Source organism: Orbicella franksi, chromosome 9, assembly GCF_964199315.1.
Source record: "Orbicella franksi chromosome 9, jaOrbFran1.1, whole genome shotgun sequence".
NCBI classification, from domain to species: domain Eukaryota; kingdom Metazoa; phylum Cnidaria; class Anthozoa; order Scleractinia; family Merulinidae; genus Orbicella; species Orbicella franksi.
Window position 1 is genome coordinate 28805318 of NC_138153.1, and position 27420 is coordinate 28832737.

Sequence of the window (27420 nt, forward strand, 5' to 3'; positions counted from 1 at the left end):
ATTCTCAATTCTCACTTCTCACCTCTCACTTCTCACTTGTCACCTACGACGCAGCATCAGAGTTTCTTTGATTCTGAACTTTTAACTTTGTTGCTTTGTATTAATCAATATTAAAGTGATCAAGTTGTTTTCCTACGCAGCATGTGTTCCTTCCGGAGACTCCCTCAATGGATCGAGTGGATTCTTCTCAAGTCCCAATTTCCCAAGCAACTTCCCTATAAACAGTGATTGTACCTGGAACATCACAGTACCTGCTGGGCGAATCATCAAAGTCACCTTCCTCAGCTTCGATTTAGATCCATCTCAAAATCCGAGTTGTCTCGGATCGTCTGGGGGTCCCCGTGTTTTCATCACCAATGTCGCTTCTAATGATGGAGTACAAGAATTTAAGATTTGTGGAGATAGACTTCCTTCTCCAGTGTACTCTGTCGGAAATTTTATCCAAGTGAGACTGCGATCTGCTGCCACTGGTTACAAAGGGTTTAATGCATCGTATGAAGCCATAGATAAAGAAATACGTAAGCAATAGTTGATAACTTTAAGAACTTTTAACTGAGAGACCAGGGAGACTTGGAAATGAGAGTGGGCCGATTTTCCTAAAAATCCACTTATAAATTCCTCATGTAGACTTACGTTATATGCCAAAGTTTCAGCTTCGTTGGCCATTATCCACCCCAGTTCTGGACTGATCAGCCCCATAGGGGTAATTTTCAAGCCAATTTTGAGCACTTTTTAGCAACTCCCACACAGATTAAGACACAATTTCAAACAAAACAACGTGGTGACCTAGCCAATCAAATCATGTGTTTTTTTCCTCTGACTCGTCGCAGTCCTTTATTTCTTTCCCGGAGCGAGCTTTCTGAACAAACAAGACAGAGTTGGCGTGTCATTGAAAGGTCCATAGAGAAACTCCATCAAGGTTAGATAAAAGGCAATGATTTGTTTTGTTTTGTTTTGTTTTGTTTTTTCAGTATGTCCTAAAGGCGTCACCCTTAACGAGACATCAGGTGTTTTTACGAGCCCTTTCTTTCCAAGAAAATACCCAGATGATCAAAGGTGCGCCTGGAAAATCTCAGTGGCCCAAGGAAACTATATTAAGCTTGACATCCGCCCCAACATCCAAAGGTGCGACACAACGTGCCCGTGCGATTACGTGCAAATTCAAGATGGTTTCTCTGATTATCGGCCGAACGAACATGGAAAAGTGTGCGGTACAACTAATACAAAAACATTTTATTCAACTCATAGTAGCTTAGAGGTGCTGTTTGTCTCCGATAATACGAGTTCCAAGCTCTTCGATGGATTTAAGGCAACCTACACGCAACTGAAGCACACTCCTCCAAGTAAGTACACGCATGCATACATACATACATACATAAATTACTTTATTTACCTTAGGAATTGAGGGTAGCTTATGCAGCTAATATCTCCGAGCATTTAACCAGCAGATGAGAGAGATAGACCGCCACACCGGATGGTATGAAGAGTTGTGAGACGGCCGGGGCCTACGGTTTATCGTCCTTATCCGAGAAGACTAGAAAGTCTAACCATTTGCAGATGTCATTACAAAGGCAGCACTTTCTCCTCAATTATTTAAAGACCCTGAGTGTTGGTCCGGCCGGGGTTTCAACCCGCGACCTCCCGCACGCTAGTCTAATGCTCCACCACTGAACTAACCGGTCGGCGGTTGCGTGATCGCTGATAACGCTTAACGTGATCGCTGATTGCTTGATAGTCTTACGCGCATACTTCTGCTTATGCTAGCATGTCCTCACTGAACACAATGAACGACTCAAGCGTAAGCATAATCATAAGAAGAACGCAAGGTTTTGATATTCCTATGCTTATGCTTATGCTTATGCTTATGTCGTGGCCGTCCTGACTAGCGCATAAGCTTCTTATGCTTAAGCTTATGCTTGCGTCGCTAGTGAGGACCGGGTTAGAAAACACTGCGAGAAAAAGAGGTGGGCCTGTTGTGACCTAACCATCAAGCACCGCGCTATCGGTCACCAGTAAAATGCAGCGGTGCCTGGGCACGAGGCAACTTGGTTTCTTTTCTATTGACTTTTAGTATTAATCTGCTAACGTTCTATCACGAACGCCGTCCTCTTTATAATCACGCTACTCGCCATATGTTCTGTTGTAGATAGTGAGTAGCCTAGCAGTGTGCGGTTGTTAACAAAATGGCGGCCGCTTCTTTGCGTTTTCGAAGTGTCTGTGAAGAAGAATTAGATAAAGTTTTGAAGGATTAGTGGATTTATACTAAAATAATGTGACTGAATTTATGAAAACCGTGTTAAGACTTTGCACCAAAATAGCTGGCATGTTTTTGGAAAATCGGTCAGATACTGTACATAAATATGGCCATGTCATACTGAGAGCGCTATGTGCCTCGTGTACACTTAAAAGACGCCATAACATGCTTGTACAAGCCCTTGAAGTCACTGCGAATGAGTCGAACGAGCCGAACAAAGCTAAATCTAAGGTTAAATTGATCATTTGAGTTACGGCGCTAATTTAGACATGTTGTGACCTCTGTGATTTCGCCTAAATGACCTCACTATGTCTTTACCGTGGGTTGAATTAGCCTATTAGTGCGACAAGAGGATGGAAAGCACTCACATCGGTCATTTTTTCTATATTTCAGCGAAAAAGTTGGCCTTACGTGACATTCAATTTCAATATCTGTATGTATTCGCAAAAATAGCTACAGACTTGTCACTGATAATATCGATACAATTCTGTCCTAAAGCTAGCTTTCCACAAGGCTTATCGTGGCTCGAATAAAAAAGGAAATAACTCTCCCGTGTGCCTTTTCAGGCCAGGAGGACTAAATTCACCGTCTTTTCGTTGAATCATGAATTGTACAATTTAATTAAAAGCAGGAGCCATAATCGGGGACGGAGACCGTAAGTCTTATGATCCGCGCGCACCTATGATATGGGACAATTTTTCTATTTTTAGAACAAATTGCGCCACCATGACGACATATATCCGCGCGGATCCACGCACATGTCGGGGGTTCTCGCGAGGATGTTGTCACGTTCCGTGATGAAATGGTGAGAGTTGCGAGATTCTCTTGCAGATTTTTCACAGCGACGGCAGGGAATAAGGCAATGAATAAGATCCAGGGCTCTTACATGTAGGTTTATGTTCTGAGCTGATGGAAAAGGTGAGTTTTTCAGGGTTGAAAACAAGACTTCAATTTCGCGCTGTGAATGAATAATATCTGCTCGCGCTAGTTGAACGCGTAAGCGTTTGCGTTTGTTCTGTAAAGAAAAATTATGAAAGAAAACTCTTTACTCTGGTATCGAGCTAATTTGAGAGTTTCTCAAACAATGCTTAATCTTAACCAGAACCTGTTTTTGATAGTTTCTTATTGTTTCTGTTTGTTTGGCGAGTTTGCAAAAGTTTTTGAGTAGCTCATTTGCATAGTGCAGCGCGTGCACTTTCAAGTCCGAGTCGGTGTTTTCAATTGTCAACAAATCTTGACAAAGATTTCTTTCGTTGTCTTTTGTGCTGAGATGCTGCAACAATTTTTACCAACGCCAAAAGGCTACTAACATCATGTGTGTTTCTTTAACACAATGAAATTTTACACTGCGAAAATAAAATAGACAAGGAGTTTTGATAACTAAACCAACAAAATCGAAATCGTTGTTCGAATTGATTACAGAAATCGTCATCGTAACTTATTTACTGATTTTACTTATGATTATTTCTGCTGTATTCACATATTTTCAGCTAGGCTTTTAATACGTTCTCAAACATTTATCAAACTTAAACATATTTAAAAACTTCGCTCGATGTAAGTTGCCACACGAAAGTGCGGGAGTTCAATTTGTCATGTTTTACTGACTGTACAAAACACACATCGGCGGGCGCTCTTATTCATCGACAACAGACAATTTGTTGGATTTTTACACAACCAAAACTGAGCAGCGTCTACAGACATAAACTTATTGTCACTTATTGGGCCTTGATAAAACATTAAGCGTTACTTACAATTCAGGCGAAACTCAAACTTGCAATTATTTTGTTTACTTTTCGGTCGCGATCGGCTGTCGAAATCCTCCCAAGCGTGTGGCAATAGGAGGGACACTTTGAAGTCCAGAAACGCTGCTATATCCAACTATATCCAACAGGTTTTTTGTTGTGTTATGGAAAAGTTGTTAATGTTCAACATGTGTGAAATTTCAGTAGAGTGGAGTAATGTGGAGCTCTTGTAAAAGAAGCAGCGGAACATAACTTGGTCAGTGATATAAAGCGGGATATAACTAAATTCGACACTATCTTACTTCACTCAAGCTGGAGCAGCTTACGACGAAAATACTAAAGTGAAAATTCCAACAGACATGAACGTATTGAGTTGTGGGCCAAAAGTATCAAATTATTTCGGGCATTTTGGACGCCATTTCCCCGCACTACATCCGCAAAAATCCTCGCAGCGTTTACGCGCGTGTACCGCACATGATGACGCAATTTGTTCTAAAAATAGAAAAATTGTCCCATATCATGGGGACAGCCCCAATACTAGAAATAGCGCGCGCTTACGGTCTCCGTCCCCGATTATGGCTCCTGTTAAAAGTGCTTTTAACATGAAATTGGAGTCTAAGTCAACGCGAACGTACACATATCAAAACCACAGCCGAGATCTGATGTATAGCTTTCTAAAACATGCATCGTCCTAAATGGACTAAGCAAGAGCTTCCTACATCGAGGATCGATTGAACTTAAAACAAACTAGGCCATAATGATGAGTTAGCGACACTCAACATGTTGTCGTTACGTCAATTATCGACCGGAAGCCACGCAAATAAACTTCTTCCGCGCTAGCGAATCGCAGACAGTTCTGATAATTAGCTAGGCCGAGAAGGCCTAAAATTGATAAAACAAGGAAATTCTACTCACGATCAGCGCTTGACCAAATGTTCTTCATTCCGTTCGTAGCCATGTTTTGCTCGCAAATAGCAATGTCCCGGATGTACTTGAATTTTATCGAGCGGGAAATGCCATATCCAGACTCTTTAGCGACATCAAACGCCAACAGCAGCTAGAAATGTCTAGTCCATTGCACGTCTATGCCCTAAGTTGATGTGGTTAAAGCTCTTAAAGCTTTGCTGTCTAAAGCAAGTGCAACATTATCGCCACAGTGCAAACGGCCTACTGTTACGGGGCTAAATGACGTCCCGTTTAATACATCTCAGGCCCGCCTCATGTACGATAATGGACGACGCTTGCTAGCAAATCGTTAGCCTTGCACCTTCATTGGACTTAATGATGTCCTCGGGCAGACTTTCTTTAGACAGCAGTTATAGAACGCTAATCGGTCGGCTCTTTCTCAGAGTCACCGCGCGAACTGAAATTCAGACGAGTGTAGCTTGGGCTAAACTTAACAGCAATTGGAAAAGGGATGGGAGAGGGGGGGGGGGCAGGGAGCGATAAATAATTAAAAAAAGAGTAGATAAATGAATGAAACATGCGGCAAGAAGTTCTCTACATTTCATGCTGGGTAAGATTTACAAGCTGCTGCCATAGCGAAAGCATAAAAATAAAAATAAAAAATAAATAAATAAAATAACGCTTGATTCATTCTTTAACATTGTTTTCATAAATCCAGACATAATTAGATTAGTTTCAAAAACATATAAAAACCCTTGAACTTTGTTCTTGAGCTATAATTTGATTTTCTTGGACATTAAATTACCCCCACTGTCTTGCCTTGGGTTCGCCATTCCTCTAGACTAGAGTTATTGGTGTCCTTCACTTTTTGGGGTTTTACGACCCACCTTCCGTGATACTTACAGTTATGTGATGGAATTATATATTTTGATTTTTTTTCCCAGTTTGTCCAACTGAACCAATTTCTCTCAACGGGAGCGGCAAATTCAGCAGCCTTAACTATCCCGAGAGCAATTATCCTGCTTTCAAAGATTGTTCCTGGCACATTACAGTGCCATCTGATAAACTTGTCAAGTTAGAATTCACTGAATTGGCTCTTGGTTCATGTGGGTTTGATTGCAGCTGGGATAATTGCACCTATGTGGAGTTATATGACGGTTCTTCGACAAACGCGTCTTCGCTGGGACGATTTTGTAACGGTTCAACCCTGCAAGAGATGTTCTCAAGTGGTAACCAGATGTTCGTGATCTTCCATTCCAATTCTTCCCTTGATCGGGGATTCGAAGCGCGGTATTCCATGTTTTCAAAGGCACCAAACACAGCAACAACAATAACCACAGCAACAACAGCGACAACAACAATAGCGCCATCTCCAACAGCAACAGCAACAGCAACAACAACAACAACAGCAACAACAGCAACAACAACAATAGCGCCATCTCCAACATCATCAGCATTATCAAGTGAGCCATCTCAAATAACGTTTATTTATGTATGTACGTGTATGTATGCGTGCATGCTTGTGTGTATGTAGGTAGGTAGCTTCAACTGTAACAGTATTACCGAGTGAGCCAAGAGCCAGAGGTGAGGCGTCTATTAAGGAGACCGTTAACAGTTGTGGTGACGGACTGACTCCATGGACGGACTGACGGACTGACTGACGGACTGACTAGGGACTGACTGGCGGACTGACTGACGGACGGACTGACGGATTGACTTACTGACGGACTGACTTACTGCCTTTCTGTCTGCCTGTCTGTCTGTCTGTGTGTCTTACCGACTGACTTACAGACGGGCGGACGGACGGACGGACTAACTGAATGACTGACTGTCTCTCTGACGGACGGACGGACTGACTACCTGACTTACTGTCCTGTACAGTAAGAACGCTGACCATGTTTAGACAATGTAGGGCCGGTTAACACTTATCCTGGACTAAAACTGAGTTGATAGAAATTATATAGCTATTGCATAAAAAACGTTTTCACTTCTAGTGTTTTGTTGATTTTCACTTCAGTCGACGTCAAAACTCTGTTGGATCGATCCGGGGCTTACTGTTTAAACCGTTTTATGGCTTGTTTCATGGGTACTTCACATACTAAAAACGAAATTTGGCTTCATATGCACCCTGACGCAGCAAGTCTCGATTACCAGCCACTGTTCGAGAAAGGAGCCCGTATTCCTGCCCCGGACTCGCCTGTCGCTACTCACTTCTCACTTCTCACTTTTCACTTCTTGCTTAGCTTCTCACCTCTCACTTCTCAATTCTCAATTCTCAATTCTCAATTCTCAATTCTCAATTCTCAATTCTCAATTCTCACTTCTCACCTCTCACTTCTCACTTGTCACCTACGACGCAGCATCAGAGTTTCTTTGATTCTGAACTTTTAACTTTGTTGCTTTGTATTAATCAATATTAAAGTGATCAAGTTGTTTTCCTACGCAGCATGTGTTCCTTCCGGAGACTCCCTCAATGGATCGAGTGGATTCTTCTCAAGTCCCAATTTCCCAAGCAACTTCCCTATAAACAGTGATTGTACCTGGAACATCACAGTACCTGCTGGGCGAATCATCAAAGTCACCTTCCTCAGCTTCGATTTAGATCCATCTCAAAATCCGAGTTGTCTCGGATCGTCTGGGGGTCCCCGTGTTTTCATCACCAATGTCGCTTCTAATGATGGAGTACAAGAATTTAAGATTTGTGGAGATAGACTTCCTTCTCCAGTGTACTCTGTCGGAAATTTTATCCAAGTGAGACTGCGATCTGCTGCCACTGGTTACAAAGGGTTTAATGCATCGTATGAAGCCATAGATAAAGAAATACGTAAGCAATAGTTGATAACTTTAAGAACTTTTAACTGAGAGACCAGGGAGACTTGGAAATGAGAGTGGGCCGATTTTCCTAAAAATCCACTTATAAATTCCTCATGTAGACTTACGTTATATGCCAAAGTTTCAGCTTCGTTGGCCATTATCCACCCCAGTTCTGGACTGATCAGCCCCATAGGGGTAATTTTCAAGCCAATTTTGAGCACTTTTTAGCAACTCCCACACAGATTAAGACACAATTTCAAACAAAACAACGTGGTGACCTAGCCAATCAAATCATGTGTTTTTTTCCTCTGACTCGTCGCAGTCCTTTATTTCTTTCCCGGAGCGAGCTTTCTGAACAAACAAGACAGAGTTGGCGTGTCATTGAAAGGTCCATAGAGAAACTCCATCAAGGTTAGATAAAAGGCAATGATTTGTTTTGTTTTGTTTTGTTTTGTTTTTTCAGTATGTCCTAAAGGCGTCACCCTTAACGAGACATCAGGTGTTTTTACGAGCCCTTTCTTTCCAAGAAAATACCCAGATGATCAAAGGTGCGCCTGGAAAATCTCAGTGGCCCAAGGAAACTATATTAAGCTTGACATCCGCCCCAACATCCAAAGGTGCGACACAACGTGCCCGTGCGATTACGTGCAAATTCAAGATGGTTTCTCTGATTATCGGCCGAACGAACATGGAAAAGTGTGCGGTACAACTAATACAAAAACATTTTATTCAACTCATAGTAGCTTAGAGGTGCTGTTTGTCTCCGATAATACGAGTTCCAAGCTCTTCGATGGATTTAAGGCAACCTACACGCAACTGAAGCACACTCCTCCAAGTAAGTACACGCATGCATACATACATACATACATAAATTACTTTATTTACCTTAGGAATTGAGGGTAGCTTATGCAGCTAATATCTCCGAGCATTTAACCAGCAGATGAGAGAGATAGACCGCCACACCGGATGGTATGAAGAGTTGTGAGACGGCCGGGGCCTACGGTTTATCGTCCTTATCCGAGAAGACTAGAAAGTCTAACCATTTGCAGATGTCATTACAAAGGCAGCACTTTCTCCTCAATTATTTAAAGACCCTGAGTGTTGGTCCGGCCGGGGTTTCAACCCGCGACCTCCCGCACGCTAGTCTAATGCTCCACCACTGAACTAACCGGTCGGCGGTTGCGTGATCGCTGATAACGCTTAACGTGATCGCTGATTGCTTGATAGTCTTACGCGCATACTTCTGCTTATGCTAGCATGTCCTCACTGAACACAATGAACGACTCAAGCGTAAGCATAATCATAAGAAGAACGCAAGGTTTTGATATTCCTATGCTTATGCTTATGCTTATGCTTATGTCGTGGCCGTCCTGACTAGCGCATAAGCTTCTTATGCTTAAGCTTATGCTTGCGTCGCTAGTGAGGACCGGGTTAGAAAACACTGCGAGAAAAAGAGGTGGGCCTGTTGTGACCTAACCATCAAGCACCGCGCTATCGGTCACCAGTAAAATGCAGCGGTGCCTGGGCACGAGGCAACTTGGTTTCTTTTCTATTGACTTTTAGTATTAATCTGCTAACGTTCTATCACGAACGCCGTCCTCTTTATAATCACGCTACTCGCCATATGTTCTGTTGTAGATAGTGAGTAGCCTAGCAGTGTGCGGTTGTTAACAAAATGGCGGCCGCTTCTTTGCGTTTTCGAAGTGTCTGTGAAGAAGAATTAGATAAAGTTTTGAAGGATTAGTGGATTTATACTAAAATAATGTGACTGAATTTATGAAAACCGTGTTAAGACTTTGCACCAAAATAGCTGGCATGTTTTTGGAAAATCGGTCAGATACTGTACATAAATATGGCCATGTCATACTGAGAGCGCTATGTGCCTCGTGTACACTTAAAAGACGCCATAACATGCTTGTACAAGCCCTTGAAGTCACTGCGAATGAGTCGAACGAGCCGAACAAAGCTAAATCTAAGGTTAAATTGATCATTTGAGTTACGGCGCTAATTTAGACATGTTGTGACCTCTGTGATTTCGCCTAAATGACCTCACTATGTCTTTACCGTGGGTTGAATTAGCCTATTAGTGCGACAAGAGGATGGAAAGCACTCACATCGGTCATTTTTTCTATATTTCAGCGAAAAAGTTGGCCTTACGTGACATTCAATTTCAATATCTGTATGTATTCGCAAAAATAGCTACAGACTTGTCACTGATAATATCGATACAATTCTGTCCTAAAGCTAGCTTTCCACAAGGCTTATCGTGGCTCGAATAAAAAAGGAAATAACTCTCCCGTGTGCCTTTTCAGGCCAGGAGGACTAAATTCACCGTCTTTTCGTTGAATCATGAATTGTACAATTTAATTAAAAGCAGGAGCCATAATCGGGGACGGAGACCGTAAGTCTTATGATCCGCGCGCACCTATGATATGGGACAATTTTTCTATTTTTAGAACAAATTGCGCCACCATGACGACATATATCCGCGCGGATCCACGCACATGTCGGGGGTTCTCGCGAGGATGTTGTCACGTTCCGTGATGAAATGGTGAGAGTTGCGAGATTCTCTTGCAGATTTTTCACAGCGACGGCAGGGAATAAGGCAATGAATAAGATCCAGGGCTCTTACATGTAGGTTTATGTTCTGAGCTGATGGAAAAGGTGAGTTTTTCAGGGTTGAAAACAAGACTTCAATTTCGCGCTGTGAATGAATAATATCTGCTCGCGCTAGTTGAACGCGTAAGCGTTTGCGTTTGTTCTGTAAAGAAAAATTATGAAAGAAAACTCTTTACTCTGGTATCGAGCTAATTTGAGAGTTTCTCAAACAATGCTTAATCTTAACCAGAACCTGTTTTTGATAGTTTCTTATTGTTTCTGTTTGTTTGGCGAGTTTGCAAAAGTTTTTGAGTAGCTCATTTGCATAGTGCAGCGCGTGCACTTTCAAGTCCGAGTCGGTGTTTTCAATTGTCAACAAATCTTGACAAAGATTTCTTTCGTTGTCTTTTGTGCTGAGATGCTGCAACAATTTTTACCAACGCCAAAAGGCTACTAACATCATGTGTGTTTCTTTAACACAATGAAATTTTACACTGCGAAAATAAAATAGACAAGGAGTTTTGATAACTAAACCAACAAAATCGAAATCGTTGTTCGAATTGATTACAGAAATCGTCATCGTAACTTATTTACTGATTTTACTTATGATTATTTCTGCTGTATTCACATATTTTCAGCTAGGCTTTTAATACGTTCTCAAACATTTATCAAACTTAAACATATTTAAAAACTTCGCTCGATGTAAGTTGCCACACGAAAGTGCGGGAGTTCAATTTGTCATGTTTTACTGACTGTACAAAACACACATCGGCGGGCGCTCTTATTCATCGACAACAGACAATTTGTTGGATTTTTACACAACCAAAACTGAGCAGCGTCTACAGACATAAACTTATTGTCACTTATTGGGCCTTGATAAAACATTAAGCGTTACTTACAATTCAGGCGAAACTCAAACTTGCAATTATTTTGTTTACTTTTCGGTCGCGATCGGCTGTCGAAATCCTCCCAAGCGTGTGGCAATAGGAGGGACACTTTGAAGTCCAGAAACGCTGCTATATCCAACTATATCCAACAGGTTTTTTGTTGTGTTATGGAAAAGTTGTTAATGTTCAACATGTGTGAAATTTCAGTAGAGTGGAGTAATGTGGAGCTCTTGTAAAAGAAGCAGCGGAACATAACTTGGTCAGTGATATAAAGCGGGATATAACTAAATTCGACACTATCTTACTTCACTCAAGCTGGAGCAGCTTACGACGAAAATACTAAAGTGAAAATTCCAACAGACATGAACGTATTGAGTTGTGGGCCAAAAGTATCAAATTATTTCGGGCATTTTGGACGCCATTTCCCCGCACTACATCCGCAAAAATCCTCGCAGCGTTTACGCGCGTGTACCGCACATGATGACGCAATTTGTTCTAAAAATAGAAAAATTGTCCCATATCATGGGGACAGCCCCAATACTAGAAATAGCGCGCGCTTACGGTCTCCGTCCCCGATTATGGCTCCTGTTAAAAGTGCTTTTAACATGAAATTGGAGTCTAAGTCAACGCGAACGTACACATATCAAAACCACAGCCGAGATCTGATGTATAGCTTTCTAAAACATGCATCGTCCTAAATGGACTAAGCAAGAGCTTCCTACATCGAGGATCGATTGAACTTAAAACAAACTAGGCCATAATGATGAGTTAGCGACACTCAACATGTTGTCGTTACGTCAATTATCGACCGGAAGCCACGCAAATAAACTTCTTCCGCGCTAGCGAATCGCAGACAGTTCTGATAATTAGCTAGGCCGAGAAGGCCTAAAATTGATAAAACAAGGAAATTCTACTCACGATCAGCGCTTGACCAAATGTTCTTCATTCCGTTCGTAGCCATGTTTTGCTCGCAAATAGCAATGTCCCGGATGTACTTGAATTTTATCGAGCGGGAAATGCCATATCCAGACTCTTTAGCGACATCAAACGCCAACAGCAGCTAGAAATGTCTAGTCCATTGCACGTCTATGCCCTAAGTTGATGTGGTTAAAGCTCTTAAAGCTTTGCTGTCTAAAGCAAGTGCAACATTATCGCCACAGTGCAAACGGCCTACTGTTACGGGGCTAAATGACGTCCCGTTTAATACATCTCAGGCCCGCCTCATGTACGATAATGGACGACGCTTGCTAGCAAATCGTTAGCCTTGCACCTTCATTGGACTTAATGATGTCCTCGGGCAGACTTTCTTTAGACAGCAGTTATAGAACGCTAATCGGTCGGCTCTTTCTCAGAGTCACCGCGCGAACTGAAATTCAGACGAGTGTAGCTTGGGCTAAACTTAACAGCAATTGGAAAAGGGATGGGAGAGGGGGGGGGGGCAGGGAGCGATAAATAATTAAAAAAAGAGTAGATAAATGAATGAAACATGCGGCAAGAAGTTCTCTACATTTCATGCTGGGTAAGATTTACAAGCTGCTGCCATAGCGAAAGCATAAAAATAAAAATAAAAAATAAATAAATAAAATAACGCTTGATTCATTCTTTAACATTGTTTTCATAAATCCAGACATAATTAGATTAGTTTCAAAAACATATAAAAACCCTTGAACTTTGTTCTTGAGCTATAATTTGATTTTCTTGGACATTAAATTACCCCCACTGTCTTGCCTTGGGTTCGCCATTCCTCTAGACTAGAGTTATTGGTGTCCTTCACTTTTTGGGGTTTTACGACCCACCTTCCGTGATACTTACAGTTATGTGATGGAATTATATATTTTGATTTTTTTTCCCAGTTTGTCCAACTGAACCAATTTCTCTCAATGGGAGCGGCAAATTCAGCAGCCTTAACTATCCCGAGAGCAATTATCCTGCTTTCAAAGATTGTTCCTGGCACATTACAGTGCCATCTGATAAACTTGTCAAGTTAGAATTCACTGAATTGGCTCTTGGTTCATGTGGGTTTGATTGCAGCTGGGATAATTGCACCTATGTGGAGTTATATGACGGTTCTTCGACAAACGCGTCTTCGCTGGGACGATTTTGTAACGGTTCAACCCTGCAAGAGATGTTCTCAAGTGGTAACCAGATGTTCGTGATCTTCCATTCCAATTCTTCCCTTGATCGGGGATTCGAAGCGCGGTATTCCATGTTTTCAAAGGCACCAAACACAGCAACAACAATAACCACAGCAACAACAGCGACAACAACAATAGCGCCATCTCCAACAGCAACAGCAACAGCAACAACAACAACAACAGCAACAACAGCAACAACAACAATAGCGCCATCTCCAACATCATCAGCATTATCAAGTGAGCCATCTCAAATAACGTTTATTTATGTATGTACGTGTATGTATGCGTGCATGCTTGTGTGTATGTAGGTAGGTAGCTTCAACTGTAACAGTATTACCGAGTGAGCCAAGAGCCAGAGGTGAGGCGTCTATTAAGGAGACCGTTAACAGTTGTGGTGACGGACTGACTCCATGGACGGACTGACGGACTGACTGACGGACTGACTAGGGACTGACTGGCGGACTGACTGACGGACGGACTGACGGATTGACTTACTGACGGACTGACTTACTGCCTTTCTGTCTGCCTGTCTGTCTGTCTGTGTGTCTTACCGACTGACTTACAGACGGGCGGACGGACGGACGGACTAACTGAATGACTGACTGTCTCTCTGACGGACGGACGGACTGACTACCTGACTTACTGTCCTGTACAGTAAGAACGCTGACCATGTTTAGACAATGTAGGGCCGGTTAACACTTATCCTGGACTAAAACTGAGTTGATAGAAATTATATAGCTATTGCATAAAAAACGTTTTCACTTCTAGTGTTTTGTTGATTTTCACTTCAGTCGACGTCAAAACTCTGTTGGATCGATCCGGGGCTTACTGTTTAAACCGTTTTATGGCTTGTTTCATGGGTACTTCACATACTAAAAACGAAATTTGGCTTCATATGCACCCTGACGCAGCAAGTCTCGATTACCAGCCACTGTTCGAGAAAGGAGCCCGTATTCCTGCCCCGGACTCGCCTGTCGCTACTCACTTCTCACTTCTCACTTTTCACTTCTTGCTTAGCTTCTCACCTCTCACTTCTCAATTCTCAATTCTCAATTCTCAATTCTCAATTCTCAATTCTCAATTCTCAATTCTCACTTCTCACCTCTCACTTCTCACTTGTCACCTACGACGCAGCATCAGAGTTTCTTTGATTCTGAACTTTTAACTTTGTTGCTTTGTATTAATCAATATTAAAGTGATCAAGTTGTTTTCCTACGCAGCATGTGTTCCTTCCGGAGACTCCCTCAATGGATCGAGTGGATTCTTCTCAAGTCCCAATTTCCCAAGCAACTTCCCTATAAACAGTGATTGTACCTGGAACATCACAGTACCTGCTGGGCGAATCATCAAAGTCACCTTCCTCAGCTTCGATTTAGATCCATCTCAAAATCCGAGTTGTCTCGGATCGTCTGGGGGTCCCCGTGTTTTCATCACCAATGTCGCTTCTAATGATGGAGTACAAGAATTTAAGATTTGTGGAGATAGACTTCCTTCTCCAGTGTACTCTGTCGGAAATTTTATCCAAGTGAGACTGCGATCTGCTGCCACTGGTTACAAAGGGTTTAATGCATCGTATGAAGCCATAGATAAAGAAATACGTAAGCAATAGTTGATAACTTTAAGAACTTTTAACTGAGAGACCAGGGAGACTTGGAAATGAGAGTGGGCCGATTTTCCTAAAAATCCACTTATAAATTCCTCATGTAGACTTACGTTATATGCCAAAGTTTCAGCTTCGTTGGCCATTATCCACCCCAGTTCTGGACTGATCAGCCCCATAGGGGTAATTTTCAAGCCAATTTTGAGCACTTTTTAGCAACTCCCACACAGATTAAGACACAATTTCAAACAAAACAACGTGGTGACCTAGCCAATCAAATCATGTGTTTTTTTCCTCTGACTCGTCGCAGTCCTTTATTTCTTTCCCGGAGCGAGCTTTCTGAACAAACAAGACAGAGTTGGCGTGTCATTGAAAGGTCCATAGAGAAACTCCATCAAGGTTAGATAAAAGGCAATGATTTGTTTTGTTTTGTTTTGTTTTGTTTTTTCAGTATGTCCTAAAGGCGTCACCCTTAACGAGACATCAGGTGTTTTTACGAGCCCTTTCTTTCCAAGAAAATACCCAGATGATCAAAGGTGCGCCTGGAAAATCTCAGTGGCCCAAGGAAACTATATTAAGCTTGACATCCGCCCCAACATCCAAAGGTGCGACACAACGTGCCCGTGCGATTACGTGCAAATTCAAGATGGTTTCTCTGATTATCGGCCGAACGAACATGGAAAAGTGTGCGGTACAACTAATACAAAAACATTTTATTCAACTCATAGTAGCTTAGAGGTGCTGTTTGTCTCCGATAATACGAGTTCCAAGCTCTTCGATGGATTTAAGGCAACCTACACGCAACTGAAGCACACTCCTCCAAGTAAGTACACGCATGCATACATACATACATACATAAATTACTTTATTTACCTTAGGAATTGAGGGTAGCTTATGCAGCTAATATCTCCGAGCATTTAACCAGCAGATGAGAGAGATAGACCGCCACACCGGATGGTATGAAGAGTTGTGAGACGGCCGGGGCCTACGGTTTATCGTCCTTATCCGAGAAGACTAGAAAGTCTAACCATTTGCAGATGTCATTACAAAGGCAGCACTTTCTCCTCAATTATTTAAAGACCCTGAGTGTTGGTCCGGCCGGGGTTTCAACCCGCGACCTCCCGCACGCTAGTCTAATGCTCCACCACTGAACTAACCGGTCGGCGGTTGCGTGATCGCTGATAACGCTTAACGTGATCGCTGATTGCTTGATAGTCTTACGCGCATACTTCTGCTTATGCTAGCATGTCCTCACTGAACACAATGAACGACTCAAGCGTAAGCATAATCATAAGAAGAACGCAAGGTTTTGATATTCCTATGCTTATGCTTATGCTTATGCTTATGTCGTGGCCGTCCTGACTAGCGCATAAGCTTCTTATGCTTAAGCTTATGCTTGCGTCGCTAGTGAGGACCGGGTTAGAAAACACTGCGAGAAAAAGAGGTGGGCCTGTTGTGACCTAACCATCAAGCACCGCGCTATCGGTCACCAGTAAAATGCAGCGGTGCCTGGGCACGAGGCAACTTGGTTTCTTTTCTATTGACTTTTAGTATTAATCTGCTAACGTTCTATCACGAACGCCGTCCTCTTTATAATCACGCTACTCGCCATATGTTCTGTTGTAGATAGTGAGTAGCCTAGCAGTGTGCGGTTGTTAACAAAATGGCGGCCGCTTCTTTGCGTTTTCGAAGTGTCTGTGAAGAAGAATTAGATAAAGTTTTGAAGGATTAGTGGATTTATACTAAAATAATGTGACTGAATTTATGAAAACCGTGTTAAGACTTTGCACCAAAATAGCTGGCATGTTTTTGGAAAATCGGTCAGATACTGTACATAAATATGGCCATGTCATACTGAGAGCGCTATGTGCCTCGTGTACACTTAAAAGACGCCATAACATGCTTGTACAAGCCCTTGAAGTCACTGCGAATGAGTCGAACGAGCCGAACAAAGCTAAATCTAAGGTTAAATTGATCATTTGAGTTACGGCGCTAATTTAGACATGTTGTGACCTCTGTGATTTCGCCTAAATGACCTCACTATGTCTTTACCGTGGGTTGAATTAGCCTATTAGTGCGACAAGAGGATGGAAAGCACTCACATCGGTCATTTTTTCTATATTTCAGCGAAAAAGTTGGCCTTACGTGACATTCAATTTCAATATCTGTATGTATTCGCAAAAATAGCTACAGACTTGTCACTGATAATATCGATACAATTCTGTCCTAAAGCTAGCTTTCCACAAGGCTTATCGTGGCTCGAATAAAAAAGGAAATAACTCTCCCGTGTGCCTTTTCAGGCCAGGAGGACTAAATTCACCGTCTTTTCGTTGAATCATGAATTGTACAATTTAATTAAAAGCAGGAGCCATAATCGGGGACGGAGACCGTAAGTCTTATGATCCGCGCGCACCTATGATATGGGACAATTTTTCTATTTTTAGAACAAATTGCGCCACCATGACGACATATATCCGCGCGGATCCACGCACATGTCGGGGGTTCTCGCGAGGATGTTGTCACGTTCCGTGATGAAATGGTGAGAGTTGCGAGATTCTCTTGCAGATTTTTCACAGCGACGGCAGGGAATAAGGCAATGAATAAGATCCAGGGCTCTTACATGTAGGTTTATGTTCTGAGCTGATGGAAAAGGTGAGTTTTTCAGGGTTGAAAACAAGACTTCAATTTCGCGCTGTGAATGAATAATATCTGCTCGCGCTAGTTGAACGCGTAAGCGTTTGCGTTTGTTCTGTAAAGAAAAATTATGAAAGAAAACTCTTTACTCTGGTATCGAGCTAATTTGAGAGTTTCTCAAACAATGCTTAATCTTAACCAGAACCTGTTTTTGATAGTTTCTTATTGTTTCTGTTTGTTTGGCGAGTTTGCAAAAGTTTTTGAGTAGCTCATTTGCATAGTGCAGCGCGTGCACTTTCAAGTCCGAGTCGGTGTTTTCAATTGTCAACAAATCTTGACAAAGATTTCTTTCGTTGTCTTTTGTGCTGAGATGCTGCAACAATTTTTACCAACGCCAAAAGGCTACTAACATCATGTGTGTTTCTTTAACACAATGAAATTTTACACTGCGAAAATAAAATAGACAAGGAGTTTTGATAACTAAACCAACAAAATCGAAATCGTTGTTCGAATTGATTACAGAAATCGTCATCGTAACTTATTTACTGATTTTACTTATGATTATTTCTGCTGTATTCACATATTTTCAGCTAGGCTTTTAATACGTTCTCAAACATTTATCAAACTTAAACATATTTAAAAACTTCGCTCGATGTAAGTTGCCACACGAAAGTGCGGGAGTTCAATTTGTCATGTTTTACTGACTGTACAAAACACACATCGGCGGGCGCTCTTATTCATCGACAACAGACAATTTGTTGGATTTTTACACAACCAAAACTGAGCAGCGTCTACAGACATAAACTTATTGTCACTTATTGGGCCTTGATAAAACATTAAGCGTTACTTACAATTCAGGCGAAACTCAAACTTGCAATTATTTTGTTTACTTTTCGGTCGCGATCGGCTGTCGAAATCCTCCCAAGCGTGTGGCAATAGGAGGGACACTTTGAAGTCCAGAAACGCTGCTATATCCAACTATATCCAACAGGTTTTTTGTTGTGTTATGGAAAAGTTGTTAATGTTCAACATGTGTGAAATTTCAGTAGAGTGGAGTAATGTGGAGCTCTTGTAAAAGAAGCAGCGGAACATAACTTGGTCAGTGATATAAAGCGGGATATAACTAAATTCGACACTATCTTACTTCACTCAAGCTGGAGCAGCTTACGACGAAAATACTAAAGTGAAAATTCCAACAGACATGAACGTATTGAGTTGTGGGCCAAAAGTATCAAATTATTTCGGGCATTTTGGACGCCATTTCCCCGCACTACATCCGCAAAAATCCTCGCAGCGTTTACGCGCGTGTACCGCACATGATGACGCAATTTGTTCTAAAAATAGAAAAATTGTCCCATATCATGGGGACAGCCCCAATACTAGAAATAGCGCGCGCTTACGGTCTCCGTCCCCGATTATGGCTCCTGTTAAAAGTGCTTTTAACATGAAATTGGAGTCTAAGTCAACGCGAACGTACACATATCAAAACCACAGCCGAGATCTGATGTATAGCTTTCTAAAACATGCATCGTCCTAAATGGACTAAGCAAGAGCTTCCTACATCGAGGATCGATTGAACTTAAAACAAACTAGGCCATAATGATGAGTTAGCGACACTCAACATGTTGTCGTTACGTCAATTATCGACCGGAAGCCACGCAAATAAACTTCTTCCGCGCTAGCGAATCGCAGACAGTTCTGATAATTAGCTAGGCCGAGAAGGCCTAAAATTGATAAAACAAGGAAATTCTACTCACGATCAGCGCTTGACCAAATGTTCTTCATTCCGTTCGTAGCCATGTTTTGCTCGCAAATAGCAATGTCCCGGATGTACTTGAATTTTATCGAGCGGGAAATGCCATATCCAGACTCTTTAGCGACATCAAACGCCAACAGCAGCTAGAAATGTCTAGTCCATTGCACGTCTATGCCCTAAGTTGATGTGGTTAAAGCTCTTAAAGCTTTGCTGTCTAAAGCAAGTGCAACATTATCGCCACAGTGCAAACGGCCTACTGTTACGGGGCTAAATGACGTCCCGTTTAATACATCTCAGGCCCGCCTCATGTACGATAATGGACGACGCTTGCTAGCAAATCGTTAGCCTTGCACCTTCATTGGACTTAATGATGTCCTCGGGCAGACTTTCTTTAGACAGCAGTTATAGAACGCTAATCGGTCGGCTCTTTCTCAGAGTCACCGCGCGAACTGAAATTCAGACGAGTGTAGCTTGGGCTAAACTTAACAGCAATTGGAAAAGGGATGGGAGAGGGGGGGGGGCAGGGAGCGATAAATAATTAAAAAAAGAGTAGATAAATGAATGAAACATGCGGCAAGAAGTTCTCTACATTTCATGCTGGGTAAGATTTACAAGCTGCTGCCATAGCGAAAGCATAAAAATAAAAATAAAAAATAAATAAATAAAATAACGCTTGATTCATTCTTTAACATTGTTTTCATAAATCCAGACATAATTAGATTAGTTTCAAAAACATATAAAAACCCTTGAACTTTGTTCTTGAGCTATAATTTGATTTTCTTGGACATTAAATTACCCCCACTGTCTTGCCTTGGGTTCGCCATTCCTCTAGACTAGAGTTATTGGTGTCCTTCACTTTTTGGGGTTTTACGACCCACCTTCCGTGATACTTACAGTTATGTGATGGAATTATATATTTTGATTTTTTTTCCCAGTTTGTCCAACTGAACCAATTTCTCTCAACGGGAGCGGCAAATTCAGCAGCCTTAACTATCCCGAGAGCAATTATCCTGCTTTCAAAGATTGTTCCTGGCACATTACAGTGCCATCTGATAAACTTGTCAAGTTAGAATTCACTGAATTGGCTCTTGGTTCATGTGGGTTTGATTGCAGCTGGGATAATTGCACCTATGTGGAGTTATATGACGGTTCTTCGACAAACGCGTCTTCGCTGGGACGATTTTGTAACGGTTCAACCCTGCAAGAGATGTTCTCAAGTGGTAACCAGATGTTCGTGATCTTCCATTCCAATTCTTCCCTTGATCGGGGATTCGAAGCGCGGTATTCCATGTTTTCGAGAAGACCAAACACAACAACAACAATAACCACAGCAACAACAGCGACAACAACAATAACGCCATCTCCAACAGCAACAGCAACAACAACAGCAACAACAGCAATAGCGCCATCTGCAACATCATCAGCATTATCAAGTGAGCCATCTCAAATAACGTTTATTTATGTATGTACGTGTATGTATGCGTGCATGCTTGTGTGTATGTATGTAGGTAGCTTCAACTGTAACAGTATTACCGAGTGAGCCAAGAGCCAGAGGTGAGGCGTCTATTAAGGAGACCGTTAACAGTTGTGGTGACGGACTGACTCCATGGACGGACTGACGGACTGACTGACGGACTGACTAGGGACTGACTGGCGGACTGACTGACGGACGGACTGACGGACGGACTGACGGATTGACTTACTGACGGACTGACTTACTGCCTTTCTGTCTGCCTGTCTGTCTCTCTGTCTCTCTGTCTGACCGACTGACTTACAGACGGGCGGACGGACGAACGGACTAACTGAATGACTGACTGTCTCTCTGACGGACGGACGGACTGACTACCTGACTTACTGTCCTGTACAGTAAGAACGCTGACCATGTTTAGACAATGTAGGGCCGGTTAACACTTATCCTGGACTAAAACTGAGTTGATAGAAATTATATAGCTATTGCATAAAAAACGTTTTCACTTCTAGTGTTTTGTTGATTTTCACCTCAGTCGACGTCAAAACTCTGTTGGATCGATCCGGGGCTTACTGTTTAAACCGTTTTATGGCTTGTTTCATGGGTACTTCACATACTAAAAACGAAATTTGGCTTGATTCATGCCATATTCATATACTACCGCGAGTTTGCCTTTATTTTTTGTTATTTTTCAGGTACACTAGAAAAGTTGTGCGCTATTTTTCATCTATTTTCACTAACGTGTAATCCATTTACTTGCTGCAATTTTGGTGGTGAAGGAAAATTGTCCATTTTGAATGATATATTTTAAACTAAATTTGCCGTATTTATTATACCCCTTTTTAAAATGATGATTTTCAAGCTTAAATGAAGTCTACTTCATATACTAGCATTTTCTACGTCAAATCGTAAATACAAAACCTTCAAAATTTGTGTATACGTTTAATAGGTATAAGAATCAAATAGAATATTTTGATCAATGAAAATACTTTCTAAATTTTCTATGACTGTAAAGGTTTAGAGAGGAAAAATTCTCACTTACTAAATCCATACCTCAGACCTCAAGTATGATATCCATACCTGAGACCTGAGGTATAACATCCATACCTTAGACCTCTGGTATAACATCCATACCTCAGACCTGAGGTATAACATCCATACCTCAGACCTGAGGTATAACATCCATACCTAAGACGTGAGGTATAACATCCATACCTAAGACCTCAGGTATAACATCCATACCTAAGACCTGAGGTATAACATCCATACCTTAGATCTGTAGTATAACATCCATACCTCAGACCTGAGGTATAACATCCAAACCTAAGACGTAAGGTATAACATCCATACCTAAGACCTCATGTATAACATCCATACCTAAGACCTGAGGTATAACATCCATACCTTAGATCTGTAGTATAACATCCATACCTCAGACCTGAGGTATAACATCCATACCTCAGGCCTGAAGTATAACACCCATACCTAAGACCTCAGGTATAACATCCATACGTAAGACCTCAGGTATAACATCCATACCTAAGACCTGAGGTATAACATCCATACCTAAGACCTGAGGTATAACACCCATACCTCAGACCTGAGGTATAACATCCATACCTCAGACCTGAGGTATTACATCCCTACCTGAGACCTGAGGTATAACATCCATACCTGAGACCTGAGGTATAACATCCATACCTGAGACCTGAGGTATAACATCCATACCTGAGACCTGAGGTATAACATCCATACCTAAGACCTGAGATATAACATCCATACCTAACACCTGACGTATAACATCCATACCTAAGACCTGAGGTATGACATCCATACCTAAGACCTGAGGTATAACATCCATACCTTAGACCTGAGGTATAACATCCATACCTGAGACCTGAGGTATAACATCCATACCTAAGACCTGAGGTATAACATCCATACCTCAAACCTAAGGTATAACATCCATACCTAAGACCTGAGGTATAACATCCATACCTAAGACTTAAGGTATAACATCCATACCTTAGATCTGTAGTATAACATCCATACCTCAGACCTGAGGTATAACATCCATACCTAAGACCTGAGATATAACATCCATACCTACGACCTGAGGTATAACATCCATACCTTAGATCTGTAGTATAACATCCATACCTCAGACCTGAGGTATAACATCCATACCTAAGACCTGAGGTATAACATCCGTACCCAAGACCTGAGGTATCACAACAATACCTAAGACCTGCGGTATAACAACCATACCTCAACCCTAAGGTATAACATCCATACCTCAGGCCTGAGGTATAACATCCATACCTCTGACCTCAGGTATAACATCCATACCTAAGACCTAAGGTATAAAATCCATACCTAAAACCTGAGGTATAACATCCATACCTCAGACCTGACGTATAACATCCATACCTAAGACCTGAGGTATAACATCCATACCTTAGATCTGTAGTATAACATCCATACCTCAGACCTGAGGTATAACATCCATACCTCAGACCTGAGGTATTACATCCCTACTTGACACCTGAGGTATAACATCCATACCTGAGACCTGAGGTAAAACAACCATACCTAAGACCTGAGATATAACATTCATACCTAAGACCTGAGGTATAACATCCATACCTAAGACCTCAGGTATAACATCCATACCTCAGACCTGAGGTATTACATCCGTACCTGAGACCTGAGGTATAAAATCCATACCTAAGACCTGAGGTGAAACATCCATACCTCAGACCTGAGGTATAACATCCATACCTAAGACCTGAGGTATAACATCCATACCTAAGACCTGAGGTATAACATCCATACCTCAGGCCTGAGGTATAACATGCATACCTCAGACCTAAGGTATCACATTCATACCTAAGACCTGAGGTATAACATCCGTACCTGAGGCCTTAGGTATAACATCCATACCTAAGACCTCACGTATAACATCCGTACCTCAGGCCTGAGGTATAACATCCATACCTATGACTTGAGTTTTAACATCCATACCTCAGGCCTGAGGTATAACATGCATACCTCAGACCTGACGTATAACATCCATACCTAAGACCTGAGGTATAACATCCGTACCTAAGACCTGAGGTATAACATCCATACCTCAGACCTGAGGTATAACATCCATACCTAAGACCTGAGGTATAACATCCGTACTTCAGGCCTGAGGTGTAACATCCATACCTCAGACCTGAGGTATAACATCCATACCTAAGACCTGAGGTATAACATCCATACCTAAGACCTGAGGTATAAAATCCATACCTAAGACCTGAGGTAAAACATCCATACCTCAGACCTGAGGTATAACATCCATACCTAAGACCTGAGCTATAACATCCATACCTAGGACCTGAGGTAAAACATCCATACCTCAGACCAGAGGTATAACATCCATACCTCAGGCCTGAGGTATAACATCCATACCTCAGCCCTGAGGTATAACATCCATACCTAAGACCTGAGGTATAACATCCATATCTCAGACCTGAGGTATAACATCCATAACTAAGACCTGAGGTATAACATCCATACCTAAGACCTGAGGTATAAAATCCATACCTAAGACCTGAGGTAAAACATCCATACCTCAGACCTGAGGTATAACATCCATACCTAAGACCTGAGCTATAACATCCATACCTAGGACCTGAGGTAAAACATCCATACCTCAGACCAGAGGTATAACATCCATACCTCAGGCCTGAGGTATAACATCCATACCTCAGCCCTGAGGTATAACATCCATACCTAAGACCTGAGGTATAACATCCATATCTCAGACCTGAGGTATAACATCCATAACTAAGACCTGAGGTATAACATCCATACCTAAGACCTGAGGTATAACATCCATACCTAAGACCTGAGGTATAACATCCATACCTCAGGCCTGAGGTATAACATCCATACCTCAGACCTGAGGTATAACATCTATACCTCAGACCTGAGGTATGACATCCGTACCTCAGGCCTGAGGTATAACATCCATACCTAAGACCTGAGGTATAACATCCGTACCTCAGGACTTAGGTGTAACATCCATACCTAAGACCTGAGGTATAACATCCATACGTAAGACCTGAGGTATAACATCCATACCTAAGACCTGAGGTATAACATCCATACCTAAGACCTGAGCTATAACATCCATACCTAGGACCTGAGGTAAAACATCCATACCTCAGACGTGAGGTATACCATCCATACTTCAGGCCTGAGGTATAACATCCATACCTCAGCCCTGAGGTATAACATCCATACCTCAGCCCTGAGGTATAACATCCATATCTCAGACCTGAGGTATAACATCCATACCTAAGACCTCACGTATAACATCCATACCTCAGGCCTGAGGTATAACATCCATACTTAAGACCTGAGATATAACATCCGTACCTCAGGCCTGAGGTATAACATCCATACCTAAGACCTGAGGTATAACATTCGTACCTGAGGCCTCAGGTATAACATCCATACCTATGACCTGAGGTATAACATCCGTACATCAGGCCTGAGGTATAACATCCATACCTAAGACCTCAGGTATAACATCCATACCTAAGACCTCAGGTATAACATCCATACCTAAGACCTGAGGTATAACATCCATACCTCAGGTCTGAGGTATAACATCCATACCTAAGACCTGAGGTATAACTTCCCTACCTCAGGCCTGAGGTATAACATCCATAGGTCAGGCCTCACGTATAACATCCATAACTCAGACCTGAACTATAACATTCATACCTAAGACCTGAGGTATAACATCCGTACCTCAGGCCTGAGGTATAACATCCATACCTAAGACGTGAGGTATAACATCCATACCTAAGACCTCAGGTATAACATCCATACCTAAGACCTGAGGTATAACATCCATACCTTAGATCTGTAGTATAACATCCATACCTCAGACCTGAGGTATAACATCCAAACCTAAGACGTAAGGTATAACATCCATACCTAAGACCTCATGTATAACATCCATACCTAAGACCTGAGGTATAACATCCATACCTTAGATCTGTAGTATAACATCCATACCTCAGACCTGAGGTATAACATCCATACCTCAGGCCTGAAGTATAACACCCATACCTAAGACCTCAGGTATAACATCCATACCTAAGACCTCAGGTATAACATCCATACCTAAGACCTGAGGTATAACATCCATACCTAAGACCTGAGGTATAACACCCATACCTCAGACCTGAGGTATAACATCCATACCTCAGACCTGAGGTATTACATCCCTACCTGAGACCTGAGGTATAACATCCATACCTGAGACCTGAGGTATAACATCCATACCTGAGACCTGAGGTATAACATCCATACCTGAGACCTGAGGTATAACATCCATACCTAAGACCTGAGATATAACATCCATACCTAACACCTGAGGTATAACATCCATACCTAAGACCTGAGGTATGACATCCATACCTAAGACCTGAGGTATAACATCCATACCTTAGACCTGAGGTATAACATCCATACCTGAGACCTGAGGTATAACATCCATACCTAAGACCTGAGGTATAACATCCATACCTCAAACCTAAGGTATAACATCCATACCTAAGACCTGAGGTATAACATCCATACCTAAGACTTAAGGTATAACATCCATACCTTAGATCTGTAGTATAACATCCATACCTCAGACCTGAGGTATAACATCCATACCTAAGACCTGAGATATAACATCCATACCTACGACCTGAGGTATAACATCCATACCTTAGATCTGTAGTATAACATCCATACCTCAGACCTGAGGTATAACATCCATACCTAAGACCTGAGGTATAACATCCGTACCCAAGACCTGAGGTATCACAACAATACCTAAGACCTGCGGTATAACAACCATACCTCAACCCGAAGGTATAACATCCATACCTCAGGCCTGAGGTATAACATCCATACCTCTGACCTCAGGTATAACATCCATACCTAAGACCTAAGGTATAAAATCCATACCTAAAACCTGAGGTATAACATCCATACCTCAGACCTGACGTATAACATCCATACCTAAGACCTGAGGTATAACATCCATACCTTAGATCTGTAGTATAACATCCATACCTCAGACCTGAGGTATAACATCCATACCTCAGACCTGAGGTATTACATCCCTACTTGACACCTGAGGTATAACATCCATACCTGAGACCTGAGGTAAAACAACCATACCTAAGACCTGAGATATAACATTCATACCTAAGACCTGAGGTATAACATCCATACCTAAGACCTCAGGTATAACATCCATACCTCAGACCTGAGGTATTACATCCGTACCTGAGACCTGAGGTATAAAATCCATACCTAAGACCTGAGGTGAAACATCCATACCTCAGACCTGAGGTATAACATCCATACCTAAGACCTGAGGTATAACATCCATACCTAAGACCTGAGGTATAACATCCATACCTCAGGCCTGAGGTATAACATGCATACCTCAGACCTAAGGTATCACATTCATACCTAAGACCTGAGGTATAACATCCGTACCTGAGGCCTTAGGTATAACATCCATACCTAAGACCTCACGTATAACATCCGTACCTCAGGCCTGA

General features: G+C 41.9%; 2 protein-coding genes across 2 annotated transcripts; both read left to right on the plus strand.

The window, feature by feature from the left end:
* Positions 1-88: 88 nt before the first annotated feature.
* LOC145498788 (tolloid-like protein 2) lies at positions 89-11230 on the plus strand (the record flags this gene model as incomplete). Its single annotated transcript, XM_081478725.1, has 5 exons — positions 89-518; positions 972-1343; positions 5847-6365; positions 7349-7726; positions 8180-11230. Coding segments are annotated over 5 exons (2133 nt in total), but the record flags the coding sequence as incomplete, so codon positions are not given.
* Positions 11231-12488: 1258 nt separating this feature from the next.
* Positions 12489-18438, plus strand: LOC145498609 (scavenger receptor cysteine-rich domain-containing protein DMBT1-like). Its single transcript, XM_081478508.1, has 4 exons — positions 12489-12537; positions 13055-13573; positions 14557-14934; positions 15388-18438. The coding sequence occupies exons 1-4, from the start codon at positions 12489-12491 to the stop codon at positions 15819-15821; spliced, it is 1380 nt and encodes a 459-aa protein (XP_081334634.1). The 3' UTR covers positions 15822-18438.
* Positions 18439-27420: the final 8982 nt, after the last annotated feature.

What these genes read in the sequence shown, in the direction of transcription:
- LOC145498609 (XM_081478508.1), top strand. Translation starts at nt 12,489, where the DNA reads ATGTCCTCGGGCAGACTTTCTTTAGACAGCAGTTATAGAACGCTAATC. An exon ending in CAGTTATAGAACGCTAATCG is followed by an intron (nt 12,538 to 13,054) that starts GTCGGCTCTTTC and finishes TTTTTTTCCCAG; the next exon opens with TTTGTCCAACTGAACCAATT. An exon ending in AGCCATAGATAAAGAAATAC is followed by an intron (nt 14,935 to 15,387) that starts GTAAGCAATAGT and finishes TTGTTTTTTCAG; the next exon opens with TATGTCCTAAAGGCGTCACC.